The sequence below is a fragment of the Sceloporus occidentalis genome, unplaced genomic scaffold (assembly GCF_023333645.1).
Source record: "Sceloporus occidentalis isolate IW3139 unplaced genomic scaffold, rSceOcc1.0.p SCAF_178, whole genome shotgun sequence".
Lineage (NCBI taxonomy): Eukaryota > Metazoa > Chordata > Lepidosauria > Squamata > Phrynosomatidae > Sceloporus > Sceloporus occidentalis.
The window spans coordinates 285287-306970 of NW_028317158.1; the positions used below are offsets into that span (position 1 = coordinate 285287).

The following is a 21684-nucleotide window of genomic DNA, read 5'->3' on the forward strand; positions in this document are numbered from 1 at the left end:
TCTTAATGATTTGTGTGAATCATTAAATGCAAAGATGGTACATGAAGGGTGGGCTTTAACAATAAATAAATAAATAAATATGGGCTGCTCAGGCTTAAATGCCCGGGCCTATTTTTTGTCCCAGTCCGGGCCTGGTGGGAAGGAAGGGGATGCATATCCTTTCGGGGAGTGCATGCACCAGAAGACGAAGATTGGGGACTCAGCTCCACTGCGGACACCATCACCGCAGCACCATCTTCACGATTTGATTTGTGCACAGAAGATGACGACCGAAGAGCACAACCTCGGGCTCTCAAAAAAAAAAGTGTGTTTTTTTCCTTGTATTTTGATTTTCTTTTTATTGATACACACAAAACTGAAAAAAGCCATGGTGGAGCCGGTCCCCTAAAAGGCCTGTTTCTTTCTGGCGAGGAGGGGAGTGAGGTAGCTCTTCTGAGTGCCCCCAATCCGTCGTTTTCTGACTTCACTTTATATATGTTTAGACTATTCTAAAACCAGGTCATTGAGTCCAATTACAGCAGAAGCATTGAAGCACATCTTAAAAAAACCCAGATTTTCCCAAACTTTCATTATTCATTATAAGTAGTTGACCCAGAACATTTCTAGGTCCCAGTAATGGATGGTGTGTGTGTGTGAAGCTCTCCGTGATACAATGTATCACACCCAAAACACATGGAGGAACCCACAGAACTTAACATATTTATTAACTATGACTTTCAATTTAATTTTATACATTATCAAAACATCTTAATTCTGTAAAAAAAACAGTAGTATGGAAGATTTTGTTATAATAATATACATGCTTCTACATGCTTGCACGAAGAGAGCCATCATGGAGGACAACGCCAATGTATCTCTCTCAGCTCCTTGATCTTTCCTCAGTACAGTAATTACCCCTATTAAATCCAGCAACGCGTTTTCATTCTATTCTTGTCATGATGGAGCTTCAGAGGAGACCCCCGCATCCCACATTGTGTCAATCATCGTCCTATTAAATAGACTTGTGCACATGAATCAAATTACTTACTTTTACTTTTACTTTTATTTCGTTTTTGGTCAATTTGGTTTCAGGAAGAAAATTTTATTTCCTGCCTTTTCAGTCGGTTTTTTTCTCACTATCTCTCGCTTTTGTTGGCCTGCTTTTCAGAGTGCTTCCACAATAGGACAGAGCCAAAAACACACGCTTACACCACAGGGAAAACGTCTTCCCCTGTTCTTAATCTGTGATCGGAAGAATAAAAGAGGCGAGAGAAGCAGAGACAGGGAAGCAACTGTTTGAAAAGTTAAGGAGAGAGAATGAGGAGAGAACAATGAATACATATTACTGTATACAGCGCTGGGGGTTATTACTGTATACAGCACTGGGAGTTATTACTGTATACAGTGCTGGGGGTTATTACTGTATACAGTGCTGGGGGTTATATTACTGTATACAGCGCTGGGGGTTATATTACTGTATACAGCGCTGGGGGGTTATATTACTGTATACAGCACTGGGAGTTATTACTGTATACAGCGCTGGGGGTTATTACTGTATACAGTGCTGGGGGTTATATTACTGTATACAGCGCTGGGGGTTATTACTGTATACAGCGCTGGGGGGTTATATTACTGTATACAGCGCTGGGGGTTATATTACTGTATGCAGCACTGGGGGTTATTATTACTGTATACAGCGCTGGTGGTTATTACTGTATACAGCACTGGGGGGTTATATAACTGTATACAGCGCTGGGGGTTATATTACTGTATACAGCACTGGGGGTTATTATTACTGTATACACTGCTGGGGGGTTATATTACTGTATACAGCGCTGGGGGTTATATTACTGTATACAGTGCTGGGGGTTATATTACTGTATACAGCGCTGGGGGGTTATATTACTGTATACAGCGCTGGGGGGTTATATTACTGTATACAACGCTGGGGGTTGCTACTGTATACAGCGCTGGGGGTTATTACTGTATACAGCACTGGGGGGTTATATTACTGTATACAGCGCTGGGGGGGTCATTACTGTATACAGCACTGGGGGTTATATTACTGTATACAGCACTGGGGGTTATATTACTGTATACAGTGCTGGGGGTTATATATTACTGTATACAGCGCTGGGGGTTATAACTGTATACAGCGTTGGGGGGTTATATTACTGTATACAGCACTGGGGGTTATTACCGTATACAGCGCTGGGCGGGGGGTTATATTACTGTATACAGCGCTGGGGGGTTATATTACTGTATACAGCTCTGGGGGTTATTACCGTATACAGCGTTGGGTGTGGGGGGGTATGCTCAAGGAGATAATATTTTCTATGGGATTTCCCCTTTAGCCTGAGTTGCCAAATGGAATCAGTGAGACCCAAATCACACTTGAGATCTTTCTGAGCTCCGCACCGAGGGTATTAAAACCTTTGTAATGGTTATCAACGTTGTGACAGGGCCAGGCTAGCTGGCTCATGTGTCATATGAAGTTTAGCCGGGTCACGGAGCACTTTTGTGTCCGGTTCTGTATACTGTGACCCGGTAATATATTATATTGTGTTTATTGTGTAACCGGCCCAGAGACTGATGTGGCTTCAGCCCCAGCCTTCAAGGAGACGATCCTATAATCTGGCTGGGGCTCTTAATCAGCCAACACAGCCCTGTCTGCCCAGACGGCCCCCGCACTACAGGGGGGATAACACAGGTGGGGGAACCCATTGTATTCTGTAATCCCCTCACCTGATACATCCCCTGTATACTGATGGGATTTGTGATGGGATGTGGCTGATGGGATTGGGGGTTGGGTTCGGTACACATTGCATTGAGATTGTATATAAGTTCTGTGTGTTTGTAATAAAGAGAGTTCTTCTTGGTTTACTACGAATGGTGGTCTGGATGATCCGTGGATAGCTGAGTGCGATCCGTATGAGGGACTGACTGGTGATTCCTCAGCCCTCAAACAGGGGGACCCAGCCTTGGGTACGGTGACCCTGTAACAAACGTACTCCGTGATCAGTTATTCTGATTATACCCGCTACATGCTCTATTATTCTATAATAAATGATCCCACATTGTTCTAGAAAGCAGCTTTGTTTCAGCGATGGAAAAGCACAGATATAAATGTATCAGGACTTAGACTCCGATTCCCAGCGGAGCCTTTACTTGTCATGTCAGATATAATGACAGGGGGTCCGCGGCTTTCAAAAGAAATGTGCAAAGTTGATATATTTAAAGATCGGGCATGCTGGAACTCATTGTAAGTGACGGTCACAGCGGAATATATTTCATTCCTGTTCTATCTGATATAAATAGATATATGAATAAATTACCTTCAATAAACAGCCGTGCAGCTCTTATGACTATATAGTGATGGATGAGATACTCTGCACAGCCTGTTTACGCCCCTCATTTTTACTGCCTTCCGGATAAGCTTGACCCCATCTGTTATGGGGAAATATGCTGTTCCCCTAAAGAAGGAGGACATCGGAAACTTTGTTATTCGTCCTCATTCATTCTCTCATGCTGTCTCTCACTCACGTTCTTTCACACCCTCATTCACTCTCTCTCGCCCTGTCTCTCAATGTCTCTCTACCTTCTCACCAGAACAATACAGACAGATTCATGAAGGAAGAGAGGGGCAGAAAGGCTTCTCTTTCTTCACAAATCCATCATCGTTATTCTAGCCTCTCGGAATACTTCTGCAAAAGGGTGGAGTCACAGGGATAGCCTCTCCCCCGTTCCTTCAATCAGGGGAGATGGTGTACCCAGAGGCTCCACCCTTTTATGAAAGTGCTCTGGGAGGCCTAGTTCATGGAGAAGCGGACGAAGAAAGAAGACGGGTAGAAGTGGATGAAGAAAGAAGAACAGGAAGAGAAGAAGAAGCGGAGCTGCTGGAAAGGAAACAGGGACATGGAAGATGTCAGCGGAGAAGGTAGGGAGACACTGAGAGAGCATGAGAGAAAGTGAATTAGAGTGTGAGAGAGCATGAGAATGTGTGAGTGATAACCTAAAACTAGAAGACCCGAGGCAGGTAAGTTGTTGATAAGTGGAATTGCCTCCCAGCAGAAGTGGTAGAGGGTAATCCAGTGAGGGTAGTTAAACATGCATGGGATAGACATACGGCTCCTGAATCTAAGACGAGACCGATGACTGATTAAGGTTTGAGTCTTTACAGCAGGAGAAGACTAGATGGGGGCTGAAAAGGGCCGATGTGCCGGCAGATTGTATGTTTCTATGGTAAAGTACACAAAACAAAGATGAATAAACTTTCTCTGTATAACAGGATAATCACTGCCCTGATAATCACGTCTTTCCTGACATTCCCGTGGTCTGAGCAACAGTTTTCTGTTTCCACTACAAAGAGCAGCTGAATTAATCACTCTGCAAGGCTCCAACGCCCCTTAAAATATTTTCTTTTATGAAACAGTATCACAAAATCTATACTACAAAAAAATCCAATTTGTCCCGAGTAAGCTGTGATGTATTGCGGGAGACGGAATCATTGATTTCGCCCTATTATAGTATTTAGCATTATTTTATTTATGAACTTTGCTGGACCGTAGGCTTTGTGTGGGAGGCTTTCCCCGGCTGTGACTTGAGTCCCTGTAAATTTCTGAAATGATTTAAAGAAAGCTATGGAATTTTAATTTATGGAAATGATTTAAAGAAAGCTATGGAATTTTAATTTTGTCGGCTAACAAAGGTTTGGGGTTAGGTACAGTTGCCTGGGCCAGGTCTCCTGGGTTGGCTAGAGAGGAGCTACTCGCTACAATTTAAGTCAACTGTACCCATGTCATCTCAAAAGAACACAGCGCAATGTATCCATTTCACCCCATAAAGTGGCTTAAAACGCAAAAATTCAGCTTAATTCTTGAGAAGGCTTCTAGTTGAGCCAGGAATCAGCAAGGTTGTCCACCTTGACATCCAAGTGGACCACAGGTCCAACCCTATGAATTGAGAGCATGATAGACCTGATGCAAGAGCTGTTGATTTTCACTTGATGGTTACAGTTTGACGAGTTTATTTATTGGGTGAAACCAGCAATGTTACCCCTGTAACTTAAACAACTTAAACCTTTGTGAATTCTGTTGAAAAGGGGTAAAAGTGGAGCTGATCTGAAGGGTCACCCCACCGGTTGGTAAGGTAGAGGAACCACGTTTACCAAGTAGCTTGAGAATGATCTCTACAACCTATTATTCATACTAACCCCTCTCTCTGTTCTGCTCTTTATTATTATTTTTATTTATTGATTCATATTCCGCAGCACTCTATACATTCCATAGGAACATTGTGTTAGCCCCCCCCAACAGCTCCTCAGCAAAACCCATGGCACAAATTCCGACGTAATGTTTAAAAACACTTTTGTAGAACATTTTGCATCTGCAGTTCATTTTATTCGAACCAGAAACCTAATTCGGCACATTTGGCTTTGGGATAACCCGCGGCTTAATTTTATTCCTTAATGCGAGGATCCGAAACAGAAATAGCGGATGTAACAATATGTGGCTTTCATACATGGAGTCCCATTGAAATACCCGCCATCATCCCCAGCATGGGAGCCTTCCGGCCTTTGTCGTTAGTGCTAATTAAGAAACACGCGGAGCCCAAAACACATGAAAACAAAATAAAACCCAAGCAGTTTCACATATGGACTTTTCTTTTATTTACACATTTGGTAAACACGGTTTATTTCTTTTTCGCTGAATGTTCCGTTGAGTGTTTGTTTTCTATTTATGTCTTCTTATTAAAGAGGATTTGAATTTCTCACTCCTCCGGCTGACATTTATTTAAGAAGAAATCCATTAATCGACAGTAAAACAAGCATTTTGTTCTGGGGCGTAAAGCTGCTCACTTTTTCCCCAAAATGTCATTACGGTTTGGTAATGATCAATATTTACCCGTCTATGACCCTGCGTGGGATTCACTAAAATGTTTCTCGTTCCAAATGAACATTTAAATAAAGGCATCATATTCTCTTCCAGGAGCACAGAATGTTGGGGAGCTATCTATACTTCACACACATACACACACCCATACACACACACCCATACACACACACACCCATACACATACACACACCCATACACATACACACACCCATACACATACACACACACACACACACCCATACACATATACACACACACCCATACACATATACACACACACACCCGAACACATACACACACACACACCCATACACACACACACCCATACACATACACACACACACACACCCATACACACACACACACACACACCCATACACATACACACAAACACCCATACACACACACACACCCATACACATACCCATACACACACACACCCATACACACACCCATACACATATACACACACCCATACACACACACCCATACACATACCCATACACATACACACACCCATACACATACACACACACACCCATACACATATACACACCCATACACATATACACACACCCATACACACACACACCCATACAAATACCCATACACATACACACACCCATACACATACACACACACACCCATACACATATACACACACCCACACACACACCCATACACATACACATACACACACCCATACACATACACACACCCATATACACACACACACACACACACACACACCCATACACACACCCATACACATACACACACACACCCATACACACACACACCCATACATACTCACACCCATATACATACTCACACCCATACACATACTCACACCCATACACATACTCACACCCATACACACAGTGAAAGGCTTTTTGATATTTACTCTATTTTGTAACTGGGAGCCGAAGTAGTGGGCCAGTATGCCAGAGAGGACAATCTCTGTTGAGTTATTCTCCAACATGGAGTAGGATTCTTTTGTTTATATTGTGGGTGTATGCCGGTAATCAAACACCATAAAACCATGTCTGGAAAAGACTACTCTTCAAGTAGTTAAAATGGCAGCCGTGATGATAAACCACTGAACGAAGATTTTTTGTTTTCTGGTGTTCTGGTGTGCATGCGCAAGAGTTCCATGGGTTCGAAGAATTCTATGGGTGCTTTCGTACCAGTGATTGGCTGGCGCTGCTTCCTTTTCACCAGGTGCTTTTTTCTTACAGGTAAGGAATGTATATTAAAAGACCTACAAAGTACCTCCATATGTATTCTTTGCTGTATGGGACATTGGACGGCCCCTTAGTAAATGGCTCCCATTAAATGTAAGGTCCGGGAGTTTATTCCAGTCTAGTCTTGAAGAAAATTGTTAGTGGCTGCTACCGACTACCTGAGGTCTGTGTCACAGAGGTCATTTTGCCCCCAGATAGCTGGTGCATGGACGACAATTACAGCTACAATTCTGCACCGCGGGTCACACCTTCACGATTCCCACCGCGTCCATTTATTCAAAAGAAATTCCTGAACGCATCTTCCAGCTCCCACACTGCTCCATTGAAGCTCCCCCTACTTAACCTTCACGCTTTCACTGCATAACAATATAATGGAAACCTAGGAACAGAACCTGCCGGCAGATCGGCCCCCATCCGGCCCCCCATCTAGTCGCCCGTTTCTCCTGCTGTAAAGACTCAAACCTTAATCAGTCGTTTGTCTCGTCTTAGATTCAGGAGCCGTATGTCTATCCCATGCATGTTTAATCCCCTCACTGTATTACCCTCTACCACTTGTGCTGGGTGGCTGTTCCATTTATCTATAACCCTCACTCAATTTTGTACTGCACCCCATCACACGCTAACATCATGCATCTCTTGTAAGACAGTTATAGTCCAGAACTACTGTTATAAAAATGAAAAGTTCTAATATTTCTAACACAAAGAGGAGGAATAAATTCGCCATGTCCAATATAAGACGTCTGCTCCATTATGTTCTTTTTGTCGCTGAGTGGACTTCTCAGAAAACATGACGTATGATTTTTTTTAATAAAACTATGGTATTTGGCTTAAAAGGGAAATTCTGAATGGGATACTGTGACAGGGCCAGGCTAGCTGGCTCATATGTCATATGAAGTTTAGCCGGGTCACGGAGCACTTTTGTGTCCGGTTCTGTATACTGTGACCCGGTAATATATTATATTGTGTTTATTGTGTAACCGGCCCAGAGACTGATGTGGATTCAGCCCCAGCCTTCAAAGAGACGATCCTATAATCTGGCTGGGGCTCTTAATCAGCCAACACAGCCCTGTCTGCCCAGATGGCCCCCGCACTACAGGGGGGATAACACAGGTGGGGGAACCCATTGTATTCTGTAATCCCCTCACCTGATACATCCCCTGTATACTGATGGGATTTGTGATGGGATGTGGCTGATGGGATTGGGGGTTGGGTTCGGTACACATTGCATTGAGATTGTATATAAGTTCTGTGTGTTTGTAATAAAGAGAGTTCTTCTTGGTTTACTACGAATGGTGGTCTGGATGATCCGTGGATAGCTGAGTGCGATCCGTATGAGGGACTGACTGGTGATTCCTCAGCCCTCAAACAGGGGGACCCAGCCTTGGGTACGGTGACCCTGTAACATTGGTTGGCAGCGGTGGGAAGAATCCCACGACTTGGGTGAAATCCAAACCACCAACTGGGATTACAGACGAGAGACACCAAGAGAGCTCCTGGAGGTTTGTAGCAAAGGAAAGGCTACTCTGATTGCGGACTGCAGAGAGATGGACCGGCACCAGGATGCCCCAGAGGAGAGCCTCGGACTGAGTGCTCTACAAAAGAACATTCTATGGCACCTATCCCTGTACCCAGGAGGGGCTACATCGGAGCAAGTGACGGCGGTGATTAAAATGTGTCACCAGGAACTGAGCCAGAGTGGGTCTGTATCTCCCAGACTAGGGGAACAGACCACCAAAATATTGCACCAGGATATCCAACCCTTCCGAGAACCAGAGGGTGAGACAGACCGGGTTACAGCCGAGGTGTGTGAGCTGGAACACCAGCAATGGCAGTTAGAGTCTGCGCCTGCAGACTGGAGGGATGATTTCTCCCATCCCCACTTCGAATCATACTGGGCACAGTACTGGACAATGTGGGATATACGAGTTCCACTCCTGGGGGAGAACCCGTTGCCGGAGTGGGAAGACGAATTGAGGGGTCTCATATATGCAGAGCTCGACCTCCAGAGCCGCTACCAGGGATTCTCCCAGCAGTTAGCAGGTGAAGACCACAGCGACCCTCTGATGCTGTATAGCCCCGTCGACCCAGGACTGATATATGATGCCTTCCAATTTGACTCGTCCTTCGGAAGCCCCTGCCAGTACTGCAGGGATACAATCTGGGACAACCGTGCAGAAGTCCTGGTTTATGCTATTCCCCCCGAGCTGGAGGCTGTTATGGATTGCCTGGTCCAAGAGGAATGGCAGCTCGAGAGGGACTATAAAGAATTGCTGCGGAGAGTAGAGCTTCAGGAGTTACAAGGAGACTGGGAGCATGGTACTACAACTTGCGGGAGTGGGACCGAGGTCCTCTTCACCTACTCCTCGGCCCCTGCCCTGGCGAGAAGAACCGAGGTCCTCGCCAGCAAGAAGAAGCGGAGGAGGAAGCCAAAAGCTCCGACCCAAGTCCTCACCAACAACCCTGGCTGCTCTACCCCAGCAGAAGAGATGACTGTCCCCACCGCCCGAGTAAGTGGCACAATCCCCCTCACCAAACCCTTATCTATGCCTGTAGAAGCCAGTGCCCCAGATCGTCCCCCTGATTTCCCGAGTGTCCTGGGAGAAGTCCGGGTCACTGCCCCAGAGGTTCCCACTGAAGTCCCCGGTGACCCGGTAGAGGCACCGTTCCCTAACCTAGCGAGGACGCCAGAGGGGCTGCCGAGTTCCCTGGGTCCTCTCAGTAGCCTGGCCCTGTCACAGATACTTCTTACCCCAAAATTAAAGGGTTGCTCCAGTGCCAACGGGGGTATCACAGAAACTTTAAGGGACCACTCAGCTGTTATAAGCATTAAAGTGTACCGTGTACGATGGCTGGAGCGTCCCTTTAAGGCAGGGGTGTCCAACCTGCGGCCCTCCAGCTGCAGCAGCATTACATCTCCCATAATACTCTTCCAGCTAAGGGGCTGGCTGAGAAGGATGGGAGATGTAGTCCTGCAGCAGCTGGAGGGCCGCAGGTTGGACGCCCCTGCTCTAAGGGTTTCTGAACACACGAGAATTTATTAACCAATGTTGGTTTCCTCGAATTCTTAAGAGAATTCAAACGCTTTGAAGACATTTTCAGACTGGAAATCTGGATCTTCCATTCTGGAACAAAGCTGTGAAGATTTGATAGATGCTACGTCTGCTGCTGTGCAATTGAACCAATTAAAATGTTTAAACCAAATAGGCTTTTTTTCATCCCGGTAGCAGCAAGCCGCGATAAAAATTTGAATTCCTACCCAAAATTGAATAGCGTAACTTAACCATATAAGAGACACTAAGAGTAAAGGCAAACATACAACTGGGGCAGCCGTCGACTGATTGTCATGAGAGAAAGATAACAGAAAACCAAATAAAAAAAAAAATAAAAAAAATCTTTTGGTGCGCTATGCATAGGGTGTAGGGTTCCAAAAAGAATTCAATCCATTGGCTAACGAACCATTAGCCCTAATGCCACTGACTGTATGTAACATCGTATCTAAGGCGTCCGCTACTTAAGAATTGGCTTCACCTGAGAATGCGGAACGGTTTTCAGGATTAAAAAGATCAGGAAAGACTAAAGGATCTCAATATGTCCGGCTCGGAGGAGAGAGGGGGGGTGGGAGAGACATTTAAATACATAAAGGGTTAAACAAAGGACAGGAGGGAAGTTTATTTCAAAGGAGGAGAAAAGTTACAACAAGAGACAAGAATCTAACACTAGAGGGTCGGAGGCCGAGATGGGATGTAAGGAAGATTTACTTTACTACAGAAAGAAACCCTGGAGTCATAGGCGTAAGGGGAACATGACCCTGCCAGCACTACAGGACGGTGCACATGGTATTAGGGCAGGAAAGGGTTAACTCAGCAAGGGTTAGCACGAGGTGAGAATGCACAGGGAACGTGGGGGAAGTCACAAGGAACGTGACTGTAGGGGGAAGGGGACAGGGCTATAAAGCCCCTCTAAGCACACGTGCAAGGGGCAATTACTGAACACCACAGGAGCAGTTTCCCGCCCGCCCTCCCTCTTTTTGTCTTTTGCTTTGTGTTTTTGTGTTGGCTTTGTGTGTTTTTTCTTTCCCCCTTTCCCTCTTTCTTTTTGCAGGATCCGTTTTCTTTGCTGTGGCGGAGGAGTTCCCTGGAGAAGTTTGAATGATAATGGGAGTGGCAAGTTGATGGTTTTGGTTAGAGGTTAGAGTTAATGCCCTCCCTGTACAGGATTAAACAAAGCGTTAAGGTGGAGCTCCCCTATCCGACCCGCGGTCGCTTGGGTGATTGTGGTATCCGGCGGAAGGGGTAGTGTGAAGCCATTGTTTGGTGTTTAGGTTGGGAACCCTCAGCTGTTTGTACACAGGTGTACAGAAGACTGTATAGTATTTATACAGAAGTTATTATTAAAGTGTTTTATAATAATTTATAAGATGTTAAATAAAGTTATGTCGAGACATTTGTTAAATAAATGTCTCGGCCTTTTCTAAATCCAATCCTGCTGGTGTCTGTCTCTTATTTCGGGTTTGAGAAATGGGGAACCTCCTGGGTATGGGCAGTGCAAGGGTCAAGGAGAAGATCATCAATGTAATGGAGGGCCGGGGCAGATGTGTATTTGAATATCAGCAAAGAGATGTAGGTAGGTGACGTTATGAAGAGCTTTGTAGGTGAGAGTCAGGGTTTTGAAATGAATCCTGAAGAGCACAGGCAGCCGCTGAAGAGACCGACAGAGGGGAGAGGAAGAGAAGTCTGGCAGCAGCATTTATGGTGGATTGTAGAGGGTCGAGAGGGTAAGAGAGAGACCGGCTAAGACAGAGGTACAATAATCGAGGCGGGAGATAATGAGGGCAAGAGCCTTGGTGGCCTCTTGAGTTAGGAAGGGTTTTTAAGATGGGTAACCGCAGGGTTAACAAGAGGTCAAAGTCAAGGGTGACACCAAGGCAGCGAGAATGAGGAGACAGGGAGATGATTGCACTGTTACCATGAAGGGAATCTGATGAGGGAATGTTAGCACTGGAGGGAATATGAGGAGGTTGGTTTTGGAGAGATTGACTTTTAGGAAACGTTGAGACATCCAGGTAGAGACAGACGCAAGGCAGACAGAGGGAAATATATCATAAATGTTATCTTCAGAGCCTCTAAAAGTTGTCTGAATCAGGACAAACTCATGAGCAACACAGGTTTCACGTCCTATCCTAAAATGAGCTACTTTCCTAAATAGTAATCAGGGACTCAACACAGAGTTGGTCGCCGACCACAGAATTCGCACAGCACTCCACCTTGTGGTACCTGTGAGTTACTGCAAATTACTCACAAACACAGCAACATACTTCAAGTCTACAAGTTACAATCAACATCACTCCCCTTAATATACTGAATAAAAATAAGGTTTAAGAATAAAGTACAAACTATAATATAAGATATGGAATCTTATACTGTTTATTATTTTTAGGACAGTTTGGAAAAGTCCTAATTATGGAGCAGATCTGTAAAAACGAAAAATTGTTCTTCTCTGAGCCAACAGGAGATGACGGAAGCTTTTATTTCTATCCCCCCCCCCCTTAGCAAATTTAGAATCTTAATGTTTCCTTTATATATTTACAGTTCACGTAATGGTAAAGATGAATTGAATTTCAAAAATAATCAAAAAAATAATTAACTTTTTAAACATTTTACTAGAAAATCCAAAATCTGCCTGCTTCCTCAAAAAATTGTCACAGACTTAGACTTTAATGCAAATCAAGGTGAATTATGATCCAAAACATGCAATAATTTAAATAATGGTGCATAATGTGTATATATGTATTTTTTTTTATTATTTTTTTTTTTTATGGTGTACGTTTTCTATGAATATATTTTCCTAGACACCGCAACATTGTTTTTACATTTTATATGTTGTATTGATTCTAGTTTTAGAATGTGCCGTTGTTGCACTTCAGATACTTTTGTGACATCATCTCAGAATTTTTTTTATTTGAATGAAAAAAACTTTAAACTTTTAAAAAGTTGCAAAAAGATGGAACAATATCTAGTTTTATTCATTGAACATAAAAATGTATTTTCATATTTTTGAGAGACAAAGAGGAAGTTGCATTAATGTTTCTAAATGATAAGGTCGTTTTTCTGCTATAAAACCTTAATCGGTCGTTGGTCTCGTCTTAGATTCAGGAGCCGGATGTCTATCCCATGCATGTTTAATCCCCTTACTGTATTACCCTCTACCACGTCTGCTGAGAGGCTGTTCCACTTATCTACCACCCTCTCAGTAAAGTAAAGCATCCTTCCATTCCATCTAAACCCTCTAGTTTTAGATGATGACCTTTTCTTCTAACACTTCTCCTCCTTTGAAATAAACTCCCCCCCCTGTACTTTTTGTATTTAAATGTTTTTCTCCTCTCTCTCTCGCTCTCTCTCTCTCTTTCTTCTGTCCTCCAAGCTATAGGGAAAGTCATTGGAATTCTGAACCCTAAATGTTTCTGGAACTTGAGATCTGTTCTCCCCAAGATCCCAATTTTACTCCGACGCAAAGTATATGTGAATGGCGGGCGAGGTATGGTGATCCTCCCGACCGCACGATGAGGTGACGATGAGGTCTGGCGGAGATCCACCAGGTTCTCTCGGGGCTTGTGTGTGGTCTGTAGTTAAGCGGTTTATTGCGTTATGGAACAGAACTGGCGAATCTTGCGCGGTTTATTAAATCACTATCGTGCGACGCGCCGCTTCCCTTCCAGACGAGAGCGTCCCCGAAGGCTTCCGCGAGAGAAACATCGCTAATTATCATCATCAAAGGCTCATTACAGAGGAAACTATTCTTATGCAACTCCAGTGGGCACCTGCCGCCGACGGATTTATCCGGCAAAATAATTGCACTTAATAGTCGCAAATGCGATGTGTGGGATCCTATAGGATTTTTATTAACTACCAATCGATACAAAGTAACACTTGCATGATATATATATATATATAAATATATATATAGTATATAGATGGATGGATGGATGGATAGATAGATAGATACATAGGACAGATACATAGGACGGATACATAGGACAGACAGATACGCACACGCAAGTAAACCAAGCTACAGCAGCAAAAATATACGAAGGGTTAATTACTATGGTGGATTTGTAAAAAATCTGCATTCAAATAAAAAGACATCCATGCTGGAGGGGGAGGAAGGCTGAGGTTGGGCTGCTATAAGCAAAAGAGCTGGCTGAGCGTGCTGGGAGTAGCGCTCCAGTCGCTGCCCCACCTTCCCAATGCCGCAAACAGAACAACTTCACCTCTCTAACTTATCACTGCTTAGTAAATCGTATCTGATCCCCGGCTTGACAGCCACGTCTGTTTTCTCGATAAATCTTTTTTTTTTTTTTTTTTTTTTTGCAAGCCTGTCTTCATTCAGTTTCAGGAATTTATTTAAGATTCGTAAATTAAGATTCATTTCGTCCTTGCTGACAAATTTCAAACGAGAAGTGAAATGTGCCAAAAGCCATGCACGCGATCGGTAACAATTCTTTGTAACATAGATGATTATAAATAATAAATAAAATAATAAAATAATAAAAATAATAATACAATAGTAAGCATAATAATAATAAGAATGCAAAATATAATAATAATAATAATAATAATAAATAGTAATAATAATAATCATCATCATCATAGTTTTGTGAGGTTGATAGGAGAAGATCTTACTAAGTGTGGGTTAAAAAATAACAAATCAAACCCCCCCAAATTGTCACTTACTCGTGGTGTTGTATCTGATCCCATTGAATGAATCGGGACAGGGTCTCTCCACAAGTTCCCCGGCCAAGCTCCTAGGCCAACACGTTCCTATCTGATCGATGCTGGCACTGCAGAAGGGACCTTCAAAAAAAAAAGAAGGGAAAAACCTATCAATTAAGATAAAACAAACCCAAAATGAAAAACAATTAAAAAAACAAACCGGTTAAGCACTGGCGCGGATTACAGAAAATGAAAGCCTCCTCGGTCTCCTACCATCAAAGCCCAGGAGAGAAGGAGAGGAGATGTTCAAAAAAGTATCCTGAAAAGCATCCAAAAGACTGCAGTTGGCATCAAATTCATCAATGATGATGTCAAAGATGGTGCTGTCCATGGCCATTAGGTCTCGCTGAGGGCCGGACACGGGTTGGGGGGGGTCCAGCTCTGCAGACGGCGTTCTGGACGGGGTATGAGGCAGGGCTCTGCTGCCGGTACCCGGCTCCGGTGACTCCTGTGCTGCGATGTGGCTCCTCGCTGTGTGTGCGTGCGCTCTGACAGCTCCACACGCTGCACACACGCTTACCAGGAGGGAGGGCTGCAGCTGCTGCCGCTGCCACTGCCGCCGATACCGAGAAGGATGGGGGGGGGGGAATCACACACACACACAATAGCAGGACTCATAGGGTTAACCCCTTAATGCCTGGGCGGAAAAAGAAGGGAGGTTGATTCGCTTTTTAAACTAAATGGATATAGCGGAATGAGCCCGAGAGAAAAGCAGAGTCGTTAGAGAAAAAATGTAAAGAAGTTTTACTTTGAGGATAGGGTGGTGGATAAGTGGGACAGCCTCCCAATAGAAGTGGTAGAGAGTAATACAGTGAGGGGATTAAACATGCATGGGATAGGCGTACGGCTCCTGAATCTAAGACGAGACCAACGACTGATTAAGGTTCGAGTCTTTAGAGCAGGAGAAATGGACGGACTAGACGGGGGCCGGATGGGGGCCGATCTGCCGGCAGATTCTATGTTTCTAACGTGCAATCGGTTCCGTCTCTCTCTTTTGGTGCATGTTTTTCGTGGCCCCCAAGCAACCACCATCAGTGACCCAAATAAAAGCTACCTGGGGAAATTGCCCCCCAGCCCTGTTGCCAGTCCAGCTCTCCCCTGTATATAAGAGCCCATCCCCCGCATAAGCAAAGTACTGAACGATAACCTAGGGATCATTTAGCATTCTGATAATTCGGGATTATACGCCTCCCCCTTTATCCAGTAAAAGGGTCCCTATAGATTAAAGGGGGATTAGGAGGGAGTCTCTCTGCATCTCATACAGCGGCGTCACCTACATTACAAAAACATTCATTTTAATAATTATGTATAAAGTTTATTAACAGCTTTTCCTAGCAGCTGCACGCAGTCCCAGACGCAAATACCAAAAATAAAAAATAATGTTCATGTTTTTCATAAAGAAACATAAGAAGGTGAATTAAAAAAAATGAATAAAAATTGCTTTTTTTTTCTTGGTATAATTATTTTAGAGATATTTTGGTTTAAAAATTAACTACATTTGCAATCTGAGATCTCCATTATCTAATATGTCCTGAAGTCCCCCCCCCCCCCATTTGTAAAAAGGCTACATTAACCAATCAACAATTATCAGTAACTTAACGATAGGGGAGAAATTACTCAAAGGGGAGGAATAACCAAGCAGACCCCTTTAAACAGGGCTCCATGTAAATCTTTATTTAGTGCAGAAAATTGGGACATCGGCTTTAATCAGAGTTAATTAGCCATTAAATGGGTCAAAAGCGTAAGCGATGACTTGCGACGGTTCATTTTAACTCTCCGGCTACTGACTGAGCGATGCGTACGCTGTTTTGCAAATGACTGCCGGTTATGAATGGGTTAAAGGAGTATTTGGCGAGCCAGCCGAGGCTGCTGTTTCATTTTTGCTTAATCCGGGCTCTGACCCAATAAACGCAAGAGTTAGCCCATTAAATCCATCTGCCTAAAGCCGTAATACACCCTTTAGAGGGCCGCAGAGGGGGTCACTGTTGGCGTTAACCCTTTCAGTTGTAACACATTACGCTTTTTTTGTTGGCATACGATGAGTTAAGCTATTCTCGGAGCTGCAGTTGATCCCGAACGTCTATCGGATTTATGAAGATGATCTCGGGTGCAGAGTATAGAAGTGGCAGCACTGGACACGAAGGCTGAGCGTGTTGGGAGTTGTATCACAAGCAGCCGGTGCGCTGGAGGACCGCCTGGTCTTACCGGTGTTCTTTTTTGCTTTCTCGTCACCAATAAATAATGCATCGAATTACCATATAAACCGGGAGTCCTGATACTGTTACAAGAACGACCTTTGTTTCCCGAAGACCTGCCCATAAGCTTACAATCTAAAAAAAGAACACGGGGCGAGAGGCCTAACGCTGACCCCCGCCGACCCTGCTGTGCGGGGCCAGGACGAGCGGGTCCCAATAGCCCGCCGAGGCTTCTCTGTGCACAAACGCACCTGCAAGGCTGGAGATAACAACATCTGGGGCTGCTGACCCCTGGAATTCTTTATCACCGGACATGCGCACAGGTGCTCGGTACATCAACGGCTTATTTTCTGTGCTAACATTGTTCCTTAACATAATAATTCCCACCAAAAACAGGATACAACACAGCGTGCGGGAGACCCCAACATTTTCTGTTAACCCCCCCCCGAAGCCAAATCAAAAAAATATCTCCAAATAACTCATTTTATTGCATTGAAATGGCTCAGATCTGGAACCAGAAGGGTTAAAGAGACACAGATTGGAAATGGATTAAGCCGTTACGTGTTCGAGGAAAGCCGGGGGGGGGCGTTAAATGTGATACCTATTATTGGGCCAGCGTAGAAAAATATATAGAATATATATATATATATGGAATAAAATATATAGAAAGCTTTTGGGACCTCAGAGGTCTCTTCTTCAGGTTACCAATCATTCCTGTTTTCCCGACGTCTCTGTCGCTCCTGTGAGGAAACCTTTTGCACAAAATCCCCGCTTCTAATGGGAATTTTAATTCCAGAAATCTATTAATATCCAGAATACGCAAAAAAATTGTCGCTTTTGTAGGACGCGGAGAGCCGGCGCAGGTCACGTGATTCGCCAGAAACGGAAATAAAAGAAAAAGCGAAATATTTAACGAATGGAACGTTATTCAGCTCCGTTCGGCCTCATTATACAAAAATACTAGCGTTATCTTAACTTTAACCCTGTAACTGCCTGGTAGCGAATGATTTGTCCTAGAAATAAAAGATATAACTACTAGCAGTCCTGGCTCTGCCTAGACAGTCCTGGCAACCACGAACATTCAAAATGTCCCTTATTATTTGTGTAGTTCAAAGGTCATCATCATAACTTTTAGAACTTTGTTTTGTTCTTAACACAAGGGGAGGAATAATAACGTGGATTTTGAGCAAGTTTTGTTGACTGCACATAAAGCAGGTTCTCGTCCGCATATTTTATCCATTAATGGGTTCATTTAGCCTTATTGGGCTAGAAAACGTAAGATTTGGCTACGAAGACTGTGATATGCTAATAGCCAACACACCTTTGGAGCTCCTGGGAAACACAGGGATTCGAGAGCCAATGAGGGACTGGAACTCCTAAACAGAGGCATTTGGGTGGTATGGATGTGGCCCAGGATGCGGCTCGTAAATCTGTGGTGGCCGAATCAAGGAAACTTGACTCCTAAAATTCATAATTTTATGAATATACCAGAAATTTTTATTAAAATGTACGTTTCGATTCTCCTTGCTTCTCCTTTCCTAATATCTTCTTTTTTCCCCCCAATATTTTCTGAATTTTCTTTTTTCATCCCCCCCCCGTCATTTTATTTATTTTATTCATTCATTAAGTGAAACACAACAGAAAAACGTCTCGCTGAATGGCTACAGAACCCAGACGGTTTTCCTCCTCTGTAATTTTTACAGCCGTCGGGAGCTTTAAAGTCTGTAATGAGTTTATGCAGCCGATAGTGAAATCATTTATTGCATGAAAAAACAGTTGTTCATTTTTTAACGCTGAAGGATACGGCGGCAGGAAAACCCGGAGTCGGCTGGATAATTATATAATAGGATGAGTATATTAGACATCTGTTTCTAGCGCGTTCCGCCAGCCGGCGTACGCGTGTGAGTGGGACAGCACCTTTAACACCATTATCTCGTTACACGTTTTAATACGGTTCCATTATGTAGCTGTCATTTTTATCCTCGGAAACCATGATAGACGTGAATTATAACGCAAGAATTATAACGCGGGGAGAAGGCAACGTGAAGCGCCTGAGATTCCGCATCCAGAAGTGTCACGGCTGACACGGGGTTAAAGTCATACCCCCCCCCCCCCGGGAAGTTATGAGAAGGGGCTTGGCGGAGCTCCAGCTCTTTGGAAGTAGAAGGTCTGTGGAGGGCTGCTTGAAGAACGTGGCTAGCTGTAGGACTAGTGGGGCTAGCTGTGGGCAAACACGGGGCGAGCCCCGCGTGATATCGAACAGATAACGCCGGAGACGGGGAGAGCGACCCGGAGACCCTGGATAAACAGAGCTTCACCCGGAGACTCCGAGTCAAACCTGGTGGCTTCTCGGGTACCTTCACAGTTACGGGGAATCACTAATTCTTTTATAAAATTTGTTGCTGTTTTGTTGTTTGTTTGTTTTACCTGCTGACCGACTACAGAAGATATATTCTGCTGTAGCTCTAGAGCTGCAGCTTTCCTTAAAGTAATTAATTGGTTAAATGAATACATAGTGCTTGCGAAGTACGTCGATACGCACACATTGTTCCGAAGGCTGCTTATAAACAACATTGCTGCTATTGTCGAATGATTATTTAATCAGTTAAAAATTTGCCATCGATTTTTTTGGGGAAGACTTTATCGTCATGTGACATGAAAGCCGGCACTGATAGGTTGTTGGCATAGAAACTGAGATATCTTCTGTAAGCTTTGACTAAACCTTAAGAAGGGCTGCGCCTTAATAAATGCACTTGATATACCGTACAATAAGGTGAGCGGCCAATCAGTGGTGGGAATTGTTGGATTGCAGAGGATGCTTTGGAGCTGCAGCTTCTCCCTAAGGCACATATTCAATGTTTATTAAATTAATTTTAAAGAATGCATGTTAAAGTACTCGCAGAATACTTTAATATCCATTATTCTTTGGCGAGACTGCCTGGAACGTTAAACTGTCCCTTCAATCCAGATATTTTCAAATCGGCGATATCTCCCAACAACACGTTTTTTAGCAAAATCAACTCAGCCTAAAGGTCTCTGTTTTCTCGAAGAAAAAAAAAACCTAAAAAGATCACAAACTTGATATTGTTGTAATATTTAGAATCATCCAAAACGCATGAAAATAAATCAAAAGTTCAGAACAAGCCGACACGTCCAGTCCTTGCTTGATCTACGAACAGACACATTGTCTCAAATAAACAAGCCGGACGATGTAACGATTTCTTCCTGTAATATGTATTTATTGATCTATTTCCAAGGAAAATGTAAGATACCGGGGGGGACAAAAGGACAATGATTTCGACTTTATTCTGGTTTTATTGCGTACCGGCTTAATTTCGTTCAAATTAAAGGTACAGTGTAAAACGTTTCAGACCTTCTGGGTGCTAGATGGACCCAATGGTCTCATCCGCCGACAGATTCTATGTAACTATAAGAGAAACCCGACAGATCACGTTATCATCTTGGATTATTGGCTTGGATTCGCAGAAATGTGTATCTATTAAATATACCTGGGGGTGAAGCCACTTCTCCTGGTCACCACAGAGAATCTCCAGGTGAGACACGGCCCACTACCTGCCATTTTCAATGCTTTCCACGTGTAAAGGTTGGCCGTGGACCCCCAGTGTTGGCGGGACGGCCTTGTGATGTCAGTAGACCACTCTCAATGTGCAAAGAGAACATAGCTGTAGGCTGTTTTTTTCCATAAAAACCAGAAGCATCTTAGGGGGTCTTCATACTCAAGGTCATGTTTAACAGAGTTGGCAGTTGAGTAGGCTTGCCAAAATCCATCTCAACTGGGTTGGATTGAAAAGAGTTAACTTCACCAGATTTCAAGTTGACTTGATGGCACTGGAGTCAACACCTGACTTTTGTCGAGTAGCAAAGGAATGCGCACCGATATCAGAGGTCTCCAACGAGGACGTGAGTTGGCCCAGAACTGGTCACTCTCCAAGTAAATGAAATAGAATAATTGAAAACCAGCTCAATAATGAATTATAGTCAATGGTTGACAGTTTCAACAGAACAGGATGGAAACGCTACAGGTGGTAAGAACCTTAACTAGAGTTGGCCTCCGGGCTTAGTTTGTTGAGTGCATATGCTAGATATGTAAATTAATAGACGACTCGGGATGTAGATGTATAATAATACCCAGCAATGTACTTGTCTTCAGCACTGTGCCAGACCTGACCCAGGGCAGCGTCCACAGCCGCTCCCTCCACTACCATTGTCTGTCCTGTGAAGTTCCAGGGTATGATGTCATATCCCAACACTACACATACAGAGCCTAGGAACAACAGGGTGTCAAGTTGTACAGGCTCGGCAGTCCTCCATAGTGCAAAGGGCCCAGCCGGGCCAGATGCCTCTCTTATAACCGTTCCAATGAGCTGTAGTGCAGGAGGGAGCCTGATCCCCCCATATGACAATCTGCACCAGGTTTTTTGGCAGAAGAGCTGACACCCCAGGTGGCCTTGGCCAACATATGCCTCTGGCTACCTCTGTGACATGTCGCAAAATCCTCCAAAGGTTACCCAGATGAGGCATCAAGCGTCTTTAAAACTCCTCAGAACTCATGTTATGATATTTTTAAGAAATGCTTTTTTTT

The 21684-nt window shown here is 43.9% G+C and overlaps 1 protein-coding gene across 4 annotated transcripts in view; it reads right to left on the reverse strand.

The window, feature by feature from the left end:
• The window catches only part of LOC149278853 (corticotropin-releasing hormone receptor 2), a 74761-nt gene extending 54198 nt beyond the window's left edge, over positions 1–20563 (reverse strand). Inside the window, exons 1-2 of one of the 4 annotated variants that reach the window (XM_089501657.1) lie at positions 20527–20563; positions 14848–14967 (exon numbers count right to left, since the gene is read on the reverse strand). Coding sequence is in view for 2 of the 4 variants with exons in the window: in XM_089501656.1 (XP_089357782.1) it covers positions 14844–14967; positions 15100–15217 (242 nt within the window). In the remaining 2 variants the exon portion in view is untranslated. Of the gene's footprint in view, positions 1–14843; positions 14968–15099; positions 15218–20526 lie in introns of those variants that run through there. The other 3 variants (XM_089501655.1, XM_089501656.1, XM_089501658.1) reach the window with 3 other exon arrangements.
• Between the last annotated feature and the right edge of the window lie 1121 nt (positions 20564–21684).